This window comes from Akebia trifoliata, chromosome 3 (assembly GCF_017979445.1).
Source record: "Akebia trifoliata isolate Shusen 1 chromosome 3, ASM1797944v1, whole genome shotgun sequence".
NCBI lineage: Eukaryota > Viridiplantae > Streptophyta > Magnoliopsida > Ranunculales > Lardizabalaceae > Akebia > Akebia trifoliata.
In genome coordinates, this window is record NC_141377.1 from 24,935,423 (window position 1) to 24,956,442 (window position 21,020).

General features: G+C 38.9%; 2 protein-coding genes across 2 annotated transcripts; both read left to right on the plus strand.

The window, feature by feature from the left end:
- Positions 1-2,114: 2,114 nt before the first annotated feature.
- On the plus strand, positions 2,115-9,023 carry LOC147406190 (amino-acid permease BAT1 homolog). The gene is made up of 8 exons (XM_086434154.1): positions 2,115-2,357; positions 2,532-2,792; positions 5,774-5,792; positions 5,908-6,127; positions 6,223-6,404; positions 7,135-7,424; positions 7,519-7,648; positions 8,447-9,023. The coding sequence occupies exons 1-8, from the start codon at positions 2,233-2,235 to the stop codon at positions 8,792-8,794; spliced, it is 1,575 nt and encodes a 524-aa protein (XP_086290280.1). The 5' UTR covers positions 2,115-2,232; the 3' UTR covers positions 8,795-9,023.
- A 5,042-nt stretch (positions 9,024-14,065) lies between these two features.
- LOC147406191 (protein MAINTENANCE OF MERISTEMS-like) lies at positions 14,066-20,755 on the plus strand. The gene is made up of 6 exons (XM_086434155.1): positions 14,066-19,203; positions 19,288-19,446; positions 19,516-19,905; positions 20,016-20,209; positions 20,303-20,361; positions 20,452-20,755. Exons 1-4 carry the CDS (start codon positions 18,475-18,477, stop codon positions 20,025-20,027), a joined length of 1,290 nt encoding a protein of 429 aa, XP_086290281.1. The 5' UTR covers positions 14,066-18,474; the 3' UTR covers positions 20,028-20,209; positions 20,303-20,361; positions 20,452-20,755.
- The last annotated feature ends 265 nt before the right edge of the window (positions 20,756-21,020 follow it).

Genomic DNA, 21,020 nt, shown 5'->3' on the forward strand with positions numbered 1-21,020 from the left:
TTCTAACCACATACCCTCTACTAAGTCACTCAACCCTCAAGTTCATCTCTCAAGGCTCAAGTTCATTCAAGACTATTAAGGAAAAATATAGGTTAAGATCTAGTTTATTTTTAAGTTTGTATATTCTTTTTCTATCCATATTTTTTTTCTTTTTTAGAAGTCTTTAAGATGTAATGAAGAGCCCTCATTCATCCCGAGTAGATTGAATCTCAACCTGAGCATAAAATGCTTTAGGCGATCTGGTCAAAACGATGGAGGTTGAAGCCCTTCTTAACCTATTTTTCTCTCATACATCATAATGTACACTATGCACACACACCACACATGATTGACCATGATAGAGAAATGTGTAATTCTCTTGATGAGGTTGAAATACTAAGTTTCTAATCTAGCATGCATCCATCAAGGTTATGGATTTAAGAAAATTTTATCTATGAAATTTCTCTAAAATCTCAAACCAACATTTCAATTCATATAAAATGTGATGACTCCATGGGATATCCTCTTCCATAGGATATTTTCCATGTCAACACTAATATTAAACCCCCTCTAAAAAAGGTACATGCCCCCTATGTGTATACATTCATTTCATGCATCTCATGCATTTTTGTTTTGTTAATTATTCAAAATGGTTAAGTTTAAAAAGATAACCACCCTAAATGGAGAGAATAGGGTACCTAACACCTTCCCCATTTTTTAACTGAATCTTATTACCTACATCTTAGGTAGACTACATATTTTTTCTATAAACGAGTCACTAACATGTTATGAAAAATGATTTTTCTAAAAAATTGATTCGGGCGCCTATTCACACCTATTTCCAAAAAACAATGATGATAACTTCAAACAACGTAGCATTGAGGTTTAAAGATGAACATTCTCATGTCTACAAAAGACCAGTGTAATTTTATACTTGTGCACAATAAAGTAAAGGTCAAAAAAACAAATGGCTTAGCCATATGTTCCAAACGTCCAAGCCATATCTATGCTTGCCCGCTTAGTCTATATGATTAGGCAAAATCCATTTTTTTTTATATCACTTGATTGATTAAATTTGATTCGTTTAAGTGGATCCCACTTGATTGATTGAAATAATCTCGAATTAATCCTTACCATTGGATTCGAATAAGCTCTCGGGCTTATTCGATCAAATTGAGATGTCTATAATAGTGATTATCATCTTTAGGATAGTTAACCAAGCTTGTGTCTTGACCTACCGAATTCTTAACTAACAAGTTCTAGTATTCTCTCTTTATTTATTTACATATTGCATGCTTTATTATTGTTGGACTGTTTTATTGGCATTGTTGTGTGGTCGTTTGATCAATTACACTATATATATGCTTTATCCAAAGCAATGGTATATTAGGAACAATGAGACCTTTAATTTTCGAAAATGGGATTGATAATTACTTTTTTTTTGTTTTAAGTAGGACCCCCCACTTGTACCAAAAGTGCACCTCGTAAATACCATGTTTGAAAATAATTAATGGACATTTATGATAAATCATTTTTGTAGTTTTTTTTAATTTTTTTCTGGTAAGGTGGACTTGAATCCAGAATTTAGAAGTTGCTTTGTAACGTGGAAAACCATATAAGTTATGCGTCTATGTCCCTTTCAAACAAAAGTTGCATTAAAAAAATATATATAAATACAAGCGCATAGAGTGATTTTGCGAGATTGCACGGTGGTTACCTAGCAACAGTAATTTTTGCATTGCAAATCATTTACGGTAATTTGCACATTGCAAATGATTTGCATGGTATTAAGCAGGGCCAAAATTTCAAAGACAGGTAACATGTGAGTCGTTATTTGCTCACAAAGTCTCAGTGCTTGCCACGTCAAGTATGCAAGGGTAATTTTGTAATTTACAAAGGTATTTTTGTAAATTATACGTGGGTACATGTGATTGGTAAATCTCAGATTTCTGTATCCTCTGTGAGTAAAATTTACTGAGTCAAACAATTTTCGGTAAGATGTCGCGGTCATCTTGACCTTTGCATGTAGAATGCGTTGCCTGTCTGATTTGACCAAACCCTTCACAGCAACACAGACTTGAGATTAGGTGGGACATATCAATGGGAAAATCTTTTATTTATGAAAACTGGGAGAAAAAAAATTGAAGCATTTCAATACTACACAGTGGGAGAACAAAGACGGCAATAGTCAAAGATAATTAACAAAGACACAAACCCATTTCTCACTCTCAGATGTTCTTCTTTCCGTGAAAAATGGTTAAAAGACGTGAAGAAATACCACTTACTTCTCAGGTACACACTGGGAATTCTTCATTGGATTCAGGCCAATCACGTCTACTCCAGCTTGGTTACAAGCAAGAACTAAAGCGCGACCTCTCGTAAAGAAATCCAGACTTTTTCCTCTCTTTTTTTTTTTTTTTTTTCTTTTGGTTGTTTTTGTTCCTAATTTTCATTATTTTTTGCTTCTCTTGGATAGATGAAATATGTGTATTGGATCATTTTTATTTATTTTTGGTTTAATTCTGGTTTCTGGGTCTTGTTTGGAATTGCAGGGTGCTTTCAAATTTTGCATTTTCTTTTTCAATTATATCGGTGCTTACAGGAGTAACCACACTTTACAATACGGGTTTGAAGTTTGGGGGTCCAATTAGTTTCGTTTATGGATGGTTTATTGCTGGGTTTTTCACCATGTTTGTTGGGTACTCAATGGCTGAGATTTGTTCCTCCTTTCCTACTTCTGGTGGTCTCTATTATTGGAGTGCGAAGCTCGCTGGCCCCGATTGGGCACCTTTCGCTTCGTGGTTGACGGGCTGGTAACTTATCTTTAAAATTGTTCTTCTCTTCTCTGATTATATGTTGAATTGTGGGTTTGCACACTTATTTTTGTTCAATTTTACACAGTTGTTTTGATCACAATTTGCACTTATTATCTGCCTAGAGAAGATTCAAGACTTGTTTGGACTTCCAATTGCTGGAATAGAAGTGTGTGTGTGTGTGTGTTACTTTAAAAAAAAAAAAAAAAACAAAAAAAAAGAAGAGAAAAAGAATCCTCTGTTCCTTAGAATGTTCCTTTAGTTTGAGACTGAATTGATTGGAGGAACAGGGATTTGTTGGACCAACCCCAAAAATATTGGGATAAGGGGCTTAGATGGTAATGATGATGTCAAGGGAGATAAAGTCTTAATCTGGATCTTATCAGGAAAACAGAGATTCCATGATAAGTTTATTCTTTCTAATTTGTATATGCACCAAGTGAGAAAATTGTTGAATAATTTCAAAAATAAAATTCAAGTTTTTGTAAATTTTTTTTTTCTTATATTAGATTTTGGGGATTTTGTGTATATACGGTTTAGTTCCACATTGCTCACAAGTGAGAAAGTAGTGTATCTTATAAGAAAAAGTCAACATAGTTAATTGTATTTGTGTCATACCTTTAGGGCTTTGATCCGGTGCTTTGAGGTGGTACGTGCGAAAGGGCGATTGGGTGTTTTGAGGCACACTTTGCACTTTGCCCGTACACATCGTTGCTGTGTGATAGATCGGGTGCACAATCACTTTAGTATCTGATCGGATATGATGGATCAAAATAGTACCTGATCGATAATGATCGAGTGCGTTGGATCAAGTTAGTACCTGATCAGAATTGATCAGGTGCATTGATTCATGATTGGTATCTAATCAGAGTCGATTGGATTTATTAGATCAAATGGCAACCGATCGGACATGATCAGAACCATTAGATCATCCAGATTCAACTAATCGGTGTTGATTAAAAGGCATAAGACACATACCTTCGATAGGATGCTATCTGGATCGTTAGATCTAAGATCAGACACAATCCGATGGCTATTGAATAAAGAGACATTAAATCATGACTTTTAGTCAACAGACACAAAAATGTCTATAAAAAGCCAATCAAAAATTAGATTTCTTTACTGAAAATGTTTATTTTTTTAAGCTTAAGTATTTGGCATCGTTAGTTTCTAATTTTTGAGTATTATAAATTAAATCGAATTGTACATATTCCAATTTAATAATTTGAGTATAGGCTTCTTTATATCCAAAAGGCATTTGTTCGTTGACCTTTTGTGTATTGTGGTTCTAACCAATAAGGGGGAATATTTGTTTAAAAGTGATCGAATTTAATTCGAGCCTTGAAGTCCAAGAGCCATGATTTAATGTACTTAGGATAGAATCGGTTTGTCGTTGGACTTCTTAAAATCAAAATAATTACTAATTAGAAATTTTTGGTTATTTGCCTCTTCAATTTTGTACTTATTCTCCAGAGCTTTCCACAGTTCCTTAGTCAATTTGGCAATACGATAGATATCATAAATCGAGTTCGAGAGTGCATTGAGAATATGGTATTTTGCACATAAAGTCGTCTGTTTTTTGTTTCTTGCGCCTCTCTTTTAATGTAGTACTATCTTCTGGAGTAGCATTAGTAATGACTTCCTGATCATCTTTTAGAACATCGGCAATGTTCAAAGTAGTGAGGAAGAACAACACTTTTTGTTGACATCGAGTAAAGTGTTGTTCATCGAAATGGTCAAGGCGAGACATTTCTTGATTCATAACTTGGAAAGAATGAAAAGTCGAAGCCTCCATCGAATTGGAAACAAATATTTGTCTAAAACTATTAGAAAATTCACTTTGTGACTTGAAAAAATTCGATGAAGGAGATATTTTTAAGACTTCAAAGCTTGAATCAAATTCAATCTCTTTTAGACAAATATTCCCCTTTAATGGTTAGAATTACATTACACAAAAGGTCAATGAACAAGTGCATTTAGGATACAGAGAAATCGACACTCGAATTATTAAATTGGAATATATACAATCCGATTTAATCTAGAATACTCAAAAATTAGTAACCGACGATGCCAAGTACTTAAGCTTAGAAAAAGGCAAATACAGAAATTTTCAATGAAGAAATCTGATTTTTGATTGGCTTTTTATAGTTATTTTTGTGTCTGTTGACCAAGAGTCATGATTTAATGTCTCCTGGTTTAATAGCCGTTCGATCGTGTCTAATTTTAGATTTAACGTTCCAGAGCACATCCTATTGAAGGTATGTGTCCCATGCCTTTTAATCAACACTTATTAGTTGAACCTAGATGATCTAATGGTTTTGATCGCATCCGATCGATAGTCACTTGATCTAACGAATCCAATGACTCTTATCAAATATCAATCATGAATCAACACACTTAATCTATTCTAATTACAAAATTGAAGAGGCAAGTAACAAAAAATTTCTAACTAGTAATTATTTTGAAATTTAAGATGTCCAACGACAAACTAGTTCTGTCCCAAAATGGGTAAGACATTGTGACAAATGCTTTTTAATGGAAAGCGAGTATGTAATAGGGGTGATACGAAAAATATGCAAGAATTGGTGCAAAATTGATGGAAGTGCACATTTTGCTCAAGTTATGTTGACGAGAAATTTGTATGTTTGAGCAACCAAAGACATATGCTCTGACCTTCTTTAACATTCTCCATGAGATTATATGTAGAAACTGTGATTGTTGCTTTTTAGAATCTTTTCTGAACGACTTTAAGCTTTTCCCACCATTTATCGTAATTTATTTGTTGTTACAAGTTCTTTAAAATATGATATGTACCGATGTACCTAAACTTGGAATGTAGTTTTGTATCATTTATTTGGAGTCTTGAACCAAAAATGGACATTTCTTGTTTTCGTCTTAACAAAACTTCAACTGTTAATACGAATTTCTTCTCCTCTCAAATTTTCTATTGCTCCCCAATGAACCTTTTGTTTTTCATGCAGGTTCAACATTGTTGGTCAGGTATCGCTGAGAATATTATAATTTTGAAGTCCAGACCTTCAATATATATTGTAATAGCCATTACAACTTCATATATAGAAGGCTCTAACAGTTTAAAAGACTAATTCATTTGCAGTGGGCCGTTACTACAAGTGTAGATTTCTCTCTTGCTCAGCTAATTCAAGTTATCATCCTACTTAGCACAAGTGGAAACAATGGTGATGGTTATGAGGTTTCTAAATATTTAGTTATTTGCTTTCATGGGGGAATATTGTTCTTACATGCTCTCATAAATAGTCTTTCCATCACATGGCTATCCTTTTTTGGACAACTTGCTTCTGCATGGAATATCGTAGGTATGAGGAATTTTCCTCTCTTTTTATCTTCTGTTTTCATTTCTGGGTCAAGGGAGGCTTCATCGTATAACTTTAACTTATTTTTGAATTTGTAGGTGTTTTGGTCCTTATGATTCTCATTCCAATTGTTGCCACCGAGAAGGCTAGTACCAAGTTTGTTTTCACTCATTTCAACACGGATACTGGGAGTGGAATCCAAAGCAAACCTTATATATTTGTTCTGGGGCTCTTAATGAGCCAGTATTCTCTTTTAGGGTACGATGCTTCCGCTCATATGGTACGTTTTATTGTTATATTTATTGCCTTGTCATATAAACTTATTGCCTCTAGAAGCTATAGAACACTTTAACATTAAATAAAGTCTGGTTAGATTTTTAAACCTTTGAGGTCTCAAACAAGAGATGGCCATCAGACACCAACTCTTTTATCGAGAAGATTCACTTTCAAAAAAAAAAAAAAAAATTGAAACATATAAGGTGCTTGAGGGTTCGGCACCCACAATGCTTGACCCGGCTAACAATTGGGATTAAGGTGATTTTAAATTCACTGATGAAACCTTTTGGTTGTGAGATTGAACCCAAAATCTCTCACTCAAGTTGATACACATCAGCAATCTGAGCTACCAATTGGTGTAAAAAGACTCTTAATTTACTCATTTACTCTCTTTTTTCCTGTAAAATATGAAGCATTTTCTTTTATTAGAAAACCAAATGGGCCTTTTTTTTATTTTAAAAATGGTGATTTTGGATGTCCTTTTATGTTATTTTATTCGAATGGATTTGCCGGAGAGTCATGCTTCCCAGGATGACTCATTCACTGACAATTATGTTCAGATGTAAGTTACTACACGCACCTTAGTAAAACCTTCACAAATTTTATATTACATCCAATGTGGCTTAAGAACTATTTTTTGTTTCCTTGAGACAATTCTAGTTCCATTATATGTTCTCATGTTGTTTACTCCAAGTTTATTAAATCACTGAATCCTAACTTATTCATACTTGTAGACAGAGGAAACAAAGAATGCAGATAAGAATGGACCCAAAGGAATAATAAGTGCCATTGGCATATCTATCATTTTTGGATGGGCTTACCTACTCGGTATCACATTCGCAGTAACCGACATCCCAAGCCTTTTGGACTTGGACAATGATGCCGGTGGTTATGCCATTGCTGAGGTATTTTACCAATCCTTCAAGAGTCGATACGGTAATGGAGTTGGGGGCATCATTTGCTTGGGAGTTGTTGCCGTCGCCATATTTTTTTGTGGTATGAGTTCAGTTACAAGCAACTCAAGGTGAAAACCTCTTTAAAACCGATATCTAGACTTGTATGAGGTATTCCTTTAATCCTTTATTAGCTACTTAAGGAGCCCTTTTGTTTTATTTCAGGATGGCTTATGCATTCTCAAGGGATGGAGCTATGCCTTTTTCACCATTGTGGCATAAAGTGAATAAGCAAGAAGTCCCTTTAAATGCAGTTTGGCTCTCTGCTTTTGTATCATTTTGCATGGCATTAACGGTTCGTATTTCTCACTTTTGATTTCTAATCATGTGAACATATATTAAAATCGTTCATATGAAATTATGTGATTAACTGCATAGTCACCAAATTATTTGACTTATTGAAAAAGTTGCGATTAAATCATGACTTTTTCCTTCACCAATTTAATCATGACTTTTACAAACTTCACGATTAAATCACCAACTTCATGGTTAAATCACAAACTTTGTGATTAAAAACCAAAGATGAAATTGAAGCACTGGTAACAGAAGATGACCTTGATGAAGATGATGGTAACCATTTTATTGATGGAACATTAGATCATGAGGATGCAAATGAGGATAAAAAACATTGAATATTTGTTATATTTGAATAATATAAATCTTGAATGTGTTGTGGATGCACGGATGATATCTATATGGGATTTGGTGATTTATTATTGTTGTTTAATATGAGATTTAGTGAAACAATATGAGAACACCACCTAGTATGAACAATTACACAGACATAAGCCTAGCTCGATTTCTTTCCGCTTTTTCTCTGATTTTTCCCGATTTTACCAAATTTACCCATGCCAACTTGTTCCCGAATCCTGAGTTGTTGACTATGATTATGAGTGTTGTGAACTAGTTAGATAAATGACTTGCCGAGTCATTATGTATAACATATATGATATAACCAAGTTATGCGGCTTAATGAGTAAATTAATTAATCCCTCCTTGTAGTTAACTGCCAATTTATTTTATTTTTCGTTCTTCTCTTGCTTTTATTATTTAAAGCTGATTGTACACCTTGTTTTCTACAAATCTATTACAGTCTCTTGGAAGCCTGGTGGCATTTCAGGCAATGGTGTCGATAGCAACCGTTGGACTTTACATTTCTTATGCACTACCCACCTTCTTTAGGGTGACACTGGCCCGCAAGTCCTTTGTTCCTGGACCTTTCAACTTGGGCCGCTATGGGATCTTTGTGGGTTGGGTTTCAGTCATTTGGGTCCTAACCATTACAATTCTCTTCTCGCTTCCCGTGGCTGACCCCATTACAAAGGATACTTTTAACTACACTCCTGTTGTGGTTGGTGGACTCCTCATCCTCACTGTTTCATCTTGGATATTAAATGCCCGACACTGGTTCAAAGGTCCCATTACCAACATCAATACTTGAACTAAAACAACATCGACATGTCAATTTACAGTAGTTGAAATTAAAGTACTGAATTACAATATAGTTCTTTTTTATCTTGTATCATGGCTACAGGGATTTGAAGCTCATCACATGGAAGGACGAATGGTAAGAATGTCTCCAAAGTTCAAGAATCCTTGTCTTACCGTTAAGTCTCCTTCGAATTTGATATGCATCATTTATTATTACGGAATCGACAGATTGTCCAATAGCCTGCACTTGCTCGATCCATGGAAAGAATATTGTTATCTTGTTACAATGTTGCTCTTTTGTTAATAATTGCAATCATGTGACATGGATATATTTTCTTGAAAAAAAAAAAGGATACCTGAAGGTCTATTCTTGTTTAATTATTTCTATTACCGTGTTCCTGTTCATCTCTTGCTTCGAGCAAAGAGCAACTGAGGTATAAAAGGAGTCTGGATTCATCATCTTCGACATCTATCACCCTGTGAGCCTCATTTTGAAAGTTCCATTATTAATTTTTCATAGAAGTGAAGGTGACCTTTTTCCTTCTGATGATCACACGACATACGTCTTGCCCTGCCACACCTGTTCAAGACTATTTCTATTATTTTCATAATGACACATTTTTTATAATGCTATGGGTAGTTGACACTAGTGTTTTAAAAATTAGACCAAACTGGTAGTCCGACTGGATTTTTTATAAAGTGCGTTGGTTCAAATAGAACCAGAGCATATCAAGAAACCATCGAATTTTACAGAATTGGTGGATCAAGCATCCAACTGAGTGAGCTGCAAGTTTTTGTGAAGGAATTTAAAATACTACTTTTTTTTTTGTGAAAATATTTTCTATGGGGTGAAACCTATAATATTTGCATTGATGGAAAAATCATGGCTTTTTACACACTTTTGAACTGCTTCATATTTACACTTTCGATAAATATGAATTTAGTTGTGGAATTATTTTGATTTGCATTTTTATTTTCTATCTCATGGTTTGAGCAAAATTTCATTGGTGAAATTGCATTTGTTTTCAATAGAATATGCTACAAATTGTATTCCTATTAATACTCTCAAATTGTGTGGAAAATTATAATTAGTCAATTTTAAAGATGGACATGACCAAGTTTGAAGATTATGAAACCAATAGAGTGTTGGGCCTCCCGCCAAAAAGGGAGATGTCTTGAGTTCAAGCCCCCTTTTGGCCACCCATGGGGATTTATCTCAACTTTCTTGCTATGTGTGATTTGTGGGGGTATTGCTTGTACACACATGATTTAGGGGAGATATATTTGTTCTAAGATGTTAGTTGTCGCATCCTCCTAGTCTAGCCTATGAATGTATGTCAGCCAAATACATTTTTGCATTTTATTCTTAAATTCAAAATTCATAAAATATATTTGAGATAATTTCTCGACGAACTTCTTTACGATGTGCTATTTACAAAAATGATGGTGAGAAAAAATTTGGCAATCATATTCCTCGATGTAAAATCATAATTGATGATTATTAATATCAAATGCTTTCCTCCCATTACTTCTAATCAAGTCTCAAACAACCATACGAGGTCACCTAATCTCATCTTGTAAAAGTGTATCCATAAATTGTATGGATTACCAATGGTGGTTAACTCCGATAAAAAAGACGAATGACATATCATACTTATTTGTACGATAAATTGTATCGAAGATCACTACATCCCCAAAACATTGATAAGCCATTCGTGACTTAGCATCAACCTAAACAAAATTTGTTGCCCTCCCATCTTCATCACATTGTATTGCATAAAAAATTATGGATTTTGGACGTGTTTTGGTTTGAAGTAGTTAAACAATTCCTACGCATCCCCCCCTTCTAACTGCTTGTGTCTAACATTCCTTAAATGATTGTAATAATCCTTATTATTGAAGTCAATCAGATCACCAACAAGTATTGCTACAATTTTGCAAACTGCAAGTTTTCTCTTTGGATTGCTTCAACTAAATTCTTAGTTGCCTTTTGCATGTTTTGACCTCATATCCATTCTTTTCATTGGTTTAACAACCTTATGATTATGATTATTTTTGAAAATTGTCACTTTTCATCAAGTAATATATATGTCATGTATAATTCACATTGACGCCTTACATCCACATTTAATATTAGAATAACTCCTATTTATATTTTTCACGATTTTGTTTCCAATTATTATCTCATTTTCTATCGAGAAGCAGCACTGACAACGCTAGAAAATTATCATCAGAAGTTGCATAATTACTTCAATAAAGTGTCCATCACAGACAGTTCAAAAAAAATGAGACTTAGTGCTATATAGAGTATTTCATAATACAGAAGAGCAAAACAATGGAAAACTAGGTCCAAATTGGGAAGGGCGATATAGAGTGGTAAAAGTGGCCCAAAAGGGGGTGTACTACTTGGTAACAATGCCCGGTTAGGAGTTGTCTAGATCGTGGAATACCTGTAACCTCAAAAGATACTATCAATAAAGGAAAGCTCATTTGATTGTTGATAGCTTGTACACGGAAATAGTTGAGATGGGTGCCTTTGGGGGTCTGAGTCTACGTGGTTCTACTCTAACTTAATTGGTAGGGTATGAAACTGGTCGGGGTCCTACTCTGTACTGAGTGACATAACACTAAGATGGGCCATTTTACTTTGCTTTAATTGGCAAGGTATGGAGTTAATCAGAGCCCTACCCTGTCCTGAATGATATAACACTAAGATGGGTTCCTTTGGGTGTCCAGGTCTACCTAGTTCTACTCTGCCTTAATTGATAAGGTATGGAACTGGTTGGGACCCTACTCTGTCCTGAGTGACATAGCATTGAGTTAGGTTCTTTCGAGAGTCATGTCCTCGCAGCTCTCCACTACCTTAAATGGTAGAGTGAATAGTTTGATGACCACGCTCTGTCCTGAGTGATAGATTACTGACTTGGACTCTTTCGAAAGGAAGGTCTTCGTAACTTTTCTCTACCTGAAGTGGTAAAATGAAAAGTTGGACGACCACGTTCTATCCTAAGTGACAGAACACTGAATTGGGCTTTTTCAAGAATCAAGTCCTCGCAACTTTCCTCTACCTTAAGTGAGTGAAGAGTTGGACGACCACACTCTGTCATGAGTGACAAAGCACTGAGTTGGGCTCTTTCGAGAGTCAAGTCTTCGCAGTTCTCCTCTACCTTAAGTGGTAGAGTGAAAAGTTAGATTTGCCACACTCTATCCTGAGTGATAGAACATTGAGTTGGGCTCTTTCGAGAGTCAGGCCCTTGTAACTCTCCTCTACCATAAGTGGTAGAATGAAGAGTTGGACCACTACGTTCTATCCTGAGTGACAAAAAACTAAGTTGGGCTCTTTTGAAAACCAAGCCCTCCCAACTCTCATTTGCCTTAAGTGGCAAAATAAAGAGTTAGACGGCCACGCTCTGTCTTGAATTTCTTCTATGCCCTAATTAATAGGGTGAAGATTTGGACAACTACAATTTGCCCTAAGGGATGAAACATTGAGATGAACTATTTTTTGTGAGTAAAGGTGTACGTGGTTCTGTTATGGAGAAGGTATAGAGGTGAACCAAATCCTACACTACCCTAATTGGCATAACACTGGACCCTATTGTAGGGTAGCAACTTAGAGATATCTTTCCAAGGCAGAGTGGTAGTTGGCCTAGATGCATATTGCCTAAGATCCTAAGTAATATGTCGTTATACCCAACGAATACTTCAATAGACCTAATCTCAAAAAGGTTCTACCTAAGTAGATATAGCGTAAGGTAGAACTCGAGGGAAAAAAATAGGAGGTATAATGCAAACAGTACTAGGTAAAGCAAAGTGAAAGTGTAGCACAATATCCTTGTGCTGAAAGCATTGATCAAAGCAAAATGTAAGCATATTGCAAGATTAATTCCTGTGTAGAGAAAATTAAAATATTTTTACATAAAATTTTCTTTTACACTTTCGTTATTCAGTTAAACTAGAGTAAAAAGTAAAATAATTCATATGAAAATTTTCCATGAATAAAGTAAAATTTTTCATTAATACTAAAAAAATATACAAGAGAAATCCCAAAAATGGGAGAATACATGAGAAAACAACTAAAGCAGAGTACAACAAGAACCAAAAAATAGGCATTCACTCAGTAGGAGGAATTTCGTTGGCAGGAGGTGAGGCCTCAACAGAATTGGGAGGATGGCCGGTTTGTCCTGATCGACGTTAATGATTGGGATAAGAGGCAAATCACTAGCAAGGCAGGCAAGTTAGTTTATTTAACTTGATTCAAGTTTATGATCTGCCTAGCATCCATAAACTCACCAGGGACACGATCCAAGATGGCAATCGGGTTTCCCTCTTCATCCAATTGGAAGAAAGGCACTCACCAATGGTCACCAGACCAATTGAAGATCTCTTTTACATGATGACTTTCAGGACCATCATAGTTTCTTATCTTTCTCGTCCTCATCCTCCTTGTATTGAAGCCAAGCAACTTAAAATCCTTCATGGTAGGCTTTAGTAGAAGTTTCCTTTGCTACCAGAGAATATTGGGCTTGTAGTTATGTGGTTTTTGTCATTATGACGACCACATATACTACGATTTGGAGTCGTCACCATTCAAATTGTGAATGGGTGTGGATGGTCACCCGATGCACATTTTCAAAAAATTACCATTTTTTATCGTTAGTGACTCGCAACAGATAGGGAACTAATCCAACCTAGAGGCTCGGACAAGCGGCTCGGTTGGAGAAAAGGGAGGGTGTTAGGCACCCTTTTCTCCCCGTCAAATGGCGGTAACCTCTACACAACTCGGTTACTTTGATTTTGACAAAATATTAGAAAATAAAGTACCACGTAGAAGTGCTTGTACCCTTGATAGGAATTCATTTTCGATTTGATCGTAGGGTCATTTCATTGATGGGAATGACCCTTATGAACCTTTAGCCTTGGGGTCCAATCATTAAAAAGGGTAAAATAAAATAGAAGATGGGGATGTTAGGAGAGGGAAGAGGAGAAGGTTAGAGAGAGAGAGGGAAGGGAGAAGTCTAGAACTCACCTTGAAGCTTCTTTCCTCTTCTTCCTTCTTCTTCTAAATCTTCTTAGGTCCTTAGTGAAGTATTTGAGTGAAGTTACCTTTTAGAAGGTGGTATGAGAGAGTAGTAAAGTAGAAGAGGGGTGAGTAAATTTAATTTTTTTTTAGGAGACTTGGTAATACTTGGTAATAATTGGTAACCATTTTTGGGAAGAGGGGTGGGGTATTTATAAGAGTTGGGAGGAGGTTTGGGGTGTAATGGGGTTAAATTTTGAAAGGAGTGATAATGGCATGGGTTTTAGAGATGGAAGGTTTGAAATTTGGAATACAAGTGAGGGTATTTGTGTAAAGGATGAAAATGGGTGAGATTTTGACCCAAATGGTTTGGATCCTACCTAAATCCATTTGGGTAGAGTGTTTGGTAGGGTGAGATGAGTGATGGTTGATGGGGAATGGGGGTGTAAGAGGGTTGTTTAGAGAAGGAGTGTTAGGTTGGTTGATGAGGTGAGGTGTGTAGATTTAGGAGAATGGGTTGTGTAAGAGGTGGGTATATTGGTTTTTGGGAGGAGAAGGGAGATGGTGCCATGTGGCAATCATGATAGGAGTGTGAGGAGATGAGATTGGTTGATTGGTTGATAGGGGTTATTTGATTAGAGAGAAAGAAATGGCTTAGTTGATTGATGATGAGTGAAGTATGGGTTGATGGGATTTTGTTGGAGTGTTTTAAGGAAGATGATGGGTGTGGATATGGGTTGTGATGTGGGTGGTTGTTGATGTTAGAGAGTGATGGTGTGTTAGGGTATGTTGAGTATGGGTTGTGATGTTGGTGGTTAGAGATTGAGGATAGGTTAGGTTAGGGTAGGGTATGGGTTGAAGTGATTTAGGAGAGATGTGAGATGGGTTAGATGAGTTGTTTAGGGAATGGTGATGGGGGTGGGTGATTAGATGAGGGAGGTGAAGGGTGGTGATGACATGTGTCATCTTTTGATGTAGAGAGGTTGATTGGTTGATGTGGGTACAGGGTAATGGGTTAAAGTTATGGGTTAGGTAATGAGTTGGATATGGGTGATAGTTAGTGGGCTTTTAAGTGTTGGGCTTGGGTTTAGGAGGGTTGTGGGTTATATAAGGTTTGTTTATGGGTTGGATTTTTGAGGGAGGGTAGGTGTTGGGGTTTAGGTGATATAGGATTAATTTTGGATGAATTTAGGAAAGAATTGATAGTTTGTGGGCCTTAGATGGGTTTAAGGTATTCGCGAATTTCGAGGTGGAGCAATGGAGGATGGATGATGGGTAGGTATCCCAAGTCTCCCCTTTTGAATTTATCTATTTTTTTAGGAATTTGTATTTTATTGATTTGATCAAAAGTGCCACGTGTTGGCAAACCGGGCTTTTTAGGCCCGTTGAAGGATTTTATCGATTTTTGGATGTAAGCGTGGAACGGTGATGTTGAACACATGCGGGATGGGTCACAATCCTTCTTGTGGGTCCCTTAGACCATTGGGTGGTCTTAGGGACCTCGGTTCAATCATAAATGTCATTTTTAGCGTTTTGGGCCTTAGAGGTCCATTGGCCCCTTTTGTTGGAAAATCGATATTTTAAATGGGGCGGTGCAGATGGGAGCATGCCAAATCGTTTTAGTGGACCTACTAACCCATTGAGAGGTGTCAGAGGCCTTGATTTTAGCAGAAATTGATGATTCGGGCCATCGAGGCCCGTTGGCCAAATTTATTGGGACATTACTATTTTTGGGCCCTTTCGAGTGAGGGCTCGTTCAAATTGGGGTGTCTACAGCTGCCTTTTTTTTGCAGGAATTGCATGCAAAGAACTGCAAAGAATAGACTAAACCCCTATTTGTACGGACCAGACGAAAATTTGCAAAACACGACTTCAAATTACTGGTCGAATTGATGACTTTTGTAGAAAATGGTTACTCAAGCACGGGGTCTGACAGAGTTACCTTATTGATTCCTTGGTCTCGATGGCGCGGAGCTCGTGTGAGACCTTGGATTTGATGAAGATTTGGTGATTTTTGAGATTTAGTGTATTTCTCAGTCGTGTTTTGTCAAATCGAAATTGGGTACAACTTGAAAGGATTTTGAAAATTTTTTTTTTGTTTTTTTTTTTTGATTCGTTCTTGAGGCACAGATAGCGTTTGGAGCGATTTAACCCGTGTCTAAAACACGGATAGCATTATTCTTATCTCATCCGTGCCTTGGACACGGATTCTATCAATATCTTTTCATCCGTGTTGGTGATACGGATAGGTCAAATTATGCTTCATCTGTATTAGTAACATGGACTAGTACGAATTTCAAACGATAAAGCCTTCGCGCCCTTCCATTTTCAGTTTCTTCTCCGTTTTCTTTCGGTTTTTCTCCCTCTCAGGCGACTTTTGATGATTCTTCTCCTTGCCTCTTCGTGATTTCGTTGATTTAAACCTTGGGTGGACCAGTTTGGAACAATTTGGAGCGCTCATATTTGGTTTAGACGTTTCGAAGGCTCGAGAGGTTTGAGTAAGCTTTGACTTCGCATCAAAGTGAGTTCTTCCTTTTAATTTTTCCTCATCTTTCTTGATTGTTTGGTATGGGAATCATCTTGTGTAAGTTACCCCCATTCCTGTGCACTTTCCTTTTCCTTATTATTGCAAGAGAACCTGTACCCTTGGATTGATTTCTCCTTTTTCTTCATGATTTTTATTTTCTTTCCATGAGATTCACATGTGCACCTTGATGTTTTAAATTTTCCCTTTTGTCACACCATGTTATATTGTATCATTGTATGTTTTAATTTTCTGATTGTCTTCTTTATGCCCCTTTTTTATGATTGCTTTGGTTTTACGATTGGCATGGTACGGATGTAATGATGGTGGGGTGGCGGTGAATATGGGTGCTGTTTTGACTGATCGAGGCGTTAGTTTATGGATTTGGGGTTGGGTACTGGTTTGGTTGATTTGGGATTGAGTTTTGATGGTGGTGGATAATGGGTAGGATGATGGAGCGTCTTTAGAAGAAGATAGGTCGAGTTAGGTGGATGAATTTTCTAGTTTGGGTTCACAATGGCTTAGATTTCATGATGGTGTGTTGGATAGGTAGAGGAGGTAGGAGTCGCTGGCTATGAGTGGTGGCTTGGATTGTCGGTTTACTTAGGGAATTGCCTGGGGGTTGTTAGGTTTGTTTAGAGACTTTTGAGAGGTGGGCTGAGATTTGGATTGTTGAGGAATCGTTTGGATGAAGATTTGGGATGATCATGGACTGTCTTGGAGTGGGTGTTAGGGGTGATTTTAGGGGCCGGGCTAGGCGTGGCCTAGGGAATTGTTTGGGGTTTGTTTTGGAGGTAAAAGGTTGAGGGTGAATAGGGAGTCGTCTTGGGAATGGTTTAGGCAATAGGATTGTTTAATGGGTCTGGATTTAGAGGTTGGTTTTAGCGAAGATGGTCTGGAGTGAGGATGCGACTGTTAACGGGATTGAGATGGGAGCAAATCGATTTTCCCTTCCTTTCCCCCGCCTGATTTGTTTTTTCATGCTTGTTGTACTTCTTTTCGCTCATTTATTTTCTTTGGCCATCATGACTGGTATCGAACACCCATACTTAACACCTTGCCGCATTGTAATGATTGGTTGGTTGAGCCCGGACACAGTCTAGGATGGGGTCTGCATGGGTTTGAACTAGGTTTTGCTAGGTTCGACTAAGTTTGACTTAGATGGACTGGGCTGGCTGAGTTGGCTTGGTCCAGATTGACAAGGTTTTGGCTAGATTGGTTAGGTTTTGATTTAGGTGGATTGGTTTGACTGAGTGGACTGGGTTTGGATTAGATTGATTTGGGTTGACTAGGTTAATTGAATGGATGAGTTTGACTTAGCTGTAATTGAGTTTGGTTGGGTTGGGCAGGTTTGACCCGAGTTGACGGGGTTCGACTGGATTTGACCTGAGTTGTCCTTGGGTTGACTCGAGTTGACTGGGTAGGTTTGATTGAGTTGACCAAGTTTGACTTAGATGGACTGGGATCGATCGAATCAACTGGGTTTGACTAGACTTTAACTAGGATTGACCAGATCAGCTGGGTTTGACTTGGATTTGACTGGGTTGGTCTGACTCGGATTTGACTGGGTTTGACTGAGTCGACTGGGTAAGTTGGCTCAGATTTGACTGAGTTGATTGGGCTAGGTTTGGTAGGTGGACTTAGACTTGGCCGGGTTTGACTGAGTTGGGTAGGTTTGACCTAGGCAGTTTCATCGAGATACGTGATCATAGGATTTTGCATTATTGGTTGATCACATGGCGACTTGCAGATGGGTAGAGAGCGGAGGAGCCGAGTAGCGAGACATTTTTCAGACGAGGAGGAGGAGGCGAGGCCCAGGACTTGGACCCACTTTGCTTTGGGGTTCGGTGTGGCCACAGAGTATGGTTGGCCGAGACAACTTTCACGTAGGCCTGATTCAGCGTCGGTAGCTGGTTCTTAGTCCGGTAGTAGGGCAGATGAGGCCAGTTCTTCTCATAGTGGTCCAGCTGAGGACTTTCCGAGCCGCAGTGGCGGTAGAGGTCAATGTGGTGGCCGAGGCCGGGCGGATAGGGCTATAGGTGCCGGTAGAGTCGGTAGGGAGGTTCCCAGGGTGGAAATCCCTGCGGAGGAGAGCGAGAGGGTCCCAGATACCTCTCTTCTTCGTGGCTTGGGGAGGCACGTATCGATGCTCGTGCGATTGGACATCCCTACCCCTTATCCTTCAGCCAGTTTCCGAGGGAGGTGGAGCACATTTTTATCGACTGCTGCCATATTTTCTGACGATATCAGGACACAGTTTGCTACAGTAGACTTTGGAGCCTTCATGCAGATACCGTCTTTCAAGGTGGATTGTCCCCTGTTCCTAGTCATAGTGGAGAGATGGTTTCCAGCGACCCACTCATTCCATATGCCAGAGGTGGAGATAGGCATCAGGCCTTCGGATTTCGTGGCGATTACGAGCATTGCCATGGATGGGGAGCCTCTGCCTTTGACTATGCTATCCATCCAGGAGGTGGGCGAGCTATTAGGCATCACTAGAGTCCCTGCCTCCATGGTGGGAAAACAGGGCAGGAATAGCACAGAGGTGTTGATGGGGTTGTTACTGATAGAGGGAGAGGATGGAACATTGCCCACTCATAAAGAGAGATCGGCTCGCTTCGGTGACCGTGACTTCGACATCATTTTTCGCATCTGCTTTCTTCTCCTCATTGGTAGTTACTTCTTTTTGGAGGATGATTCTTCAGTTTCTACTACCTTTCTCTCAGTCATGCACGACATTGATCACATCGGAGACTTTGACTGGGGAAGCCTCATATATGGTACCATTTTGGCTGGGCTTGATCGAGTGGTGGAGGGCATCACTACGCCTCGTGGAGCTGGCATCTCCACTCGATTCTTCTGGCATTTTGTTGAGGTAAATAGGTTTCAGTCTTATTCTTCCTCAATTTTCTTCTTGACATCTCATTCACTGTTTGACACTTTACGTTTTTTCTTCCAGATTTTTGTTCATGTGTACTTTCCATTTTACCTGCCCACTGGTCGCCACCCTGACGAGGGTTACCCCTTGGGGGCATTTTGGGCCACTAGAGATGCTAGGGCCATTCGGAGCAGCCCTAGGAGTGCACGGGCCCACATTGACCAATGTCGTCTTCGAGACGTGAGTACTTGAACTTTTCTCTTTCATTTGGCCTTGAAGTTATCTATTTTCTGACTGTCTCTTTTGCAGATATTCTCCGTTACTTTTCGAGACCTTCCCCGCACCGTTAGCGGGAGGCAGGAGGTGAGGAACGCCTATAGGCATAACACCAGACGACAGCGCTACCCCTACTTCATCGGCGAGCAGATATATACATTTTATCTAGGGGAGCGCTTGTTCTTCCAGCATGACGGGAGCCTTCGCATCCCTATCGCTTCACCTAAGCCTATCTCGGGTGCGATGACGGTGGATGAGTATCTTGCCCAGGCGAGGGGCGTAGATGCTGCTGGGCTGGTGAGAGGGGGTGACTACCAGGCATGGTTCCGAGAGGCCTCGATTGGGTGCATCATGCCTGCTGTCACTGCCCGGGCCGGGATCACCGAGATTGGAAGGGTATTGCTACATGAGCATGCCGTGATGGTACGTACTCTGTCATTGCCTTCTTTCCTTTAGAATTTTCTACTTTTTATCATTCGTACTTGGTTGATTTTCTTATTTTCTGGCTGATGATCTTCGTCCTCTTCGAGAAGGCTACGATGTGATCGAGGCCCAAGCAACGAGGGCAGTGGAAATGGAAAATAGGTGGAGGGCCTCTAGGGCTAAGGTGGAGGAGCAGGCTGCTCGACTCGAGGAGCAAGAGGCTCGCCTTGAGGCCCAGGCAGCTCGCATCCAGGAGCTAGAGCTGGAGGCAGCCATGCGGGAGTCTCGTTTCCAGGCTGAGATGGTATGTCGTCATTTGTTTCTTTTTCTCTCTCTTATGTAGACCGTAGCATGTATTTTCATCCGTTCTGATTGATTTTTTCGTGATTTTCTCAAGACTACTATCTACGCCGAGACGGAGCGAGCACTTCTGCACGGCCTACGACACCTCCTAGGGTTAGTACTTCCATTTTTGTTGTTCATTCCCTTATATATGCTGCATGTATCACTGCCTGTATTTTGACGTGTTTGTTTATTCATTTTCAGGCTTTCCCCTCCACTAGCCCTTTTGTCCCTGGTGCTGATCTCGCGGGTACTACCGAGCAGGATGCTGTCCTGGACGCTGAGCTTTTCTTCACGGATTCGGAAGGACGGCTGTGGATGCATGGTTTGCCTTCTTCCGGGGTGTCTGGTTCGGGTGCAGTGGCTGATCTTCCTCTGGAGTGATCCGAGAGACCCAGAGTGCCAGGGACGATGCTCCCCCTTCGATTTGATTCTTTGATGTACCTTGTAGACAGACAAATATTTTATATTAGCTTTTGGACATAGTGTGTGAACATTTCAAACTTTGTATGCATATATATTTGTGTTTATGCTCATGTTTCATTGCATTTGTCTTATTATTATGATTATCTGTGCAATTGACCCGTGCCTTTTAGGCGTGATATCGATCATCAGTTTTTGAGTTCTTTCGAGCGTTAGTGAGGCTATGGGCGGGTAAAGGGTGAGACGAGGGTCCCAAGGACCTTTCGAGTGTGCTTTTGAATGGTGTGAGTCGTTTGGGATTCACGGTGAGTGAGGTGATCCTTCGAGGTCTGATTTGGCCCAATATGATC

What these genes read in the sequence shown, in the direction of transcription:
- LOC147406190 (XM_086434154.1), top strand. Translation starts at nt 2,233, where the DNA reads ATGGTTAAAAGACGTGAAGAAATACCACTTACTTCTCAGGTACACACT. An exon ending in GAACTAAAGCGCGACCTCTC is followed by an intron (nt 2,358 to 2,531) that starts GTAAAGAAATCC and finishes TTGGAATTGCAG; the next exon opens with GGTGCTTTCAAATTTTGCAT. An exon ending in CATTTTGCATGGCATTAACG is followed by an intron (nt 7,649 to 8,446) that starts GTTCGTATTTCT and finishes AATCTATTACAG; the next exon opens with TCTCTTGGAAGCCTGGTGGC.
- LOC147406191 (XM_086434155.1), top strand. Translation starts at nt 18,475, where the DNA reads ATGCTCGTGCGATTGGACATCCCTACCCCTTATCCTTCAGCCAGTTTC. An exon ending in TCTTCTGGCATTTTGTTGAG is followed by an intron (nt 19,204 to 19,287) that starts GTAAATAGGTTT and finishes TTTTTCTTCCAG; the next exon opens with ATTTTTGTTCATGTGTACTT. An exon ending in ACCAATGTCGTCTTCGAGAC is followed by an intron (nt 19,447 to 19,515) that starts GTGAGTACTTGA and finishes TCTCTTTTGCAG; the next exon opens with ATATTCTCCGTTACTTTTCG.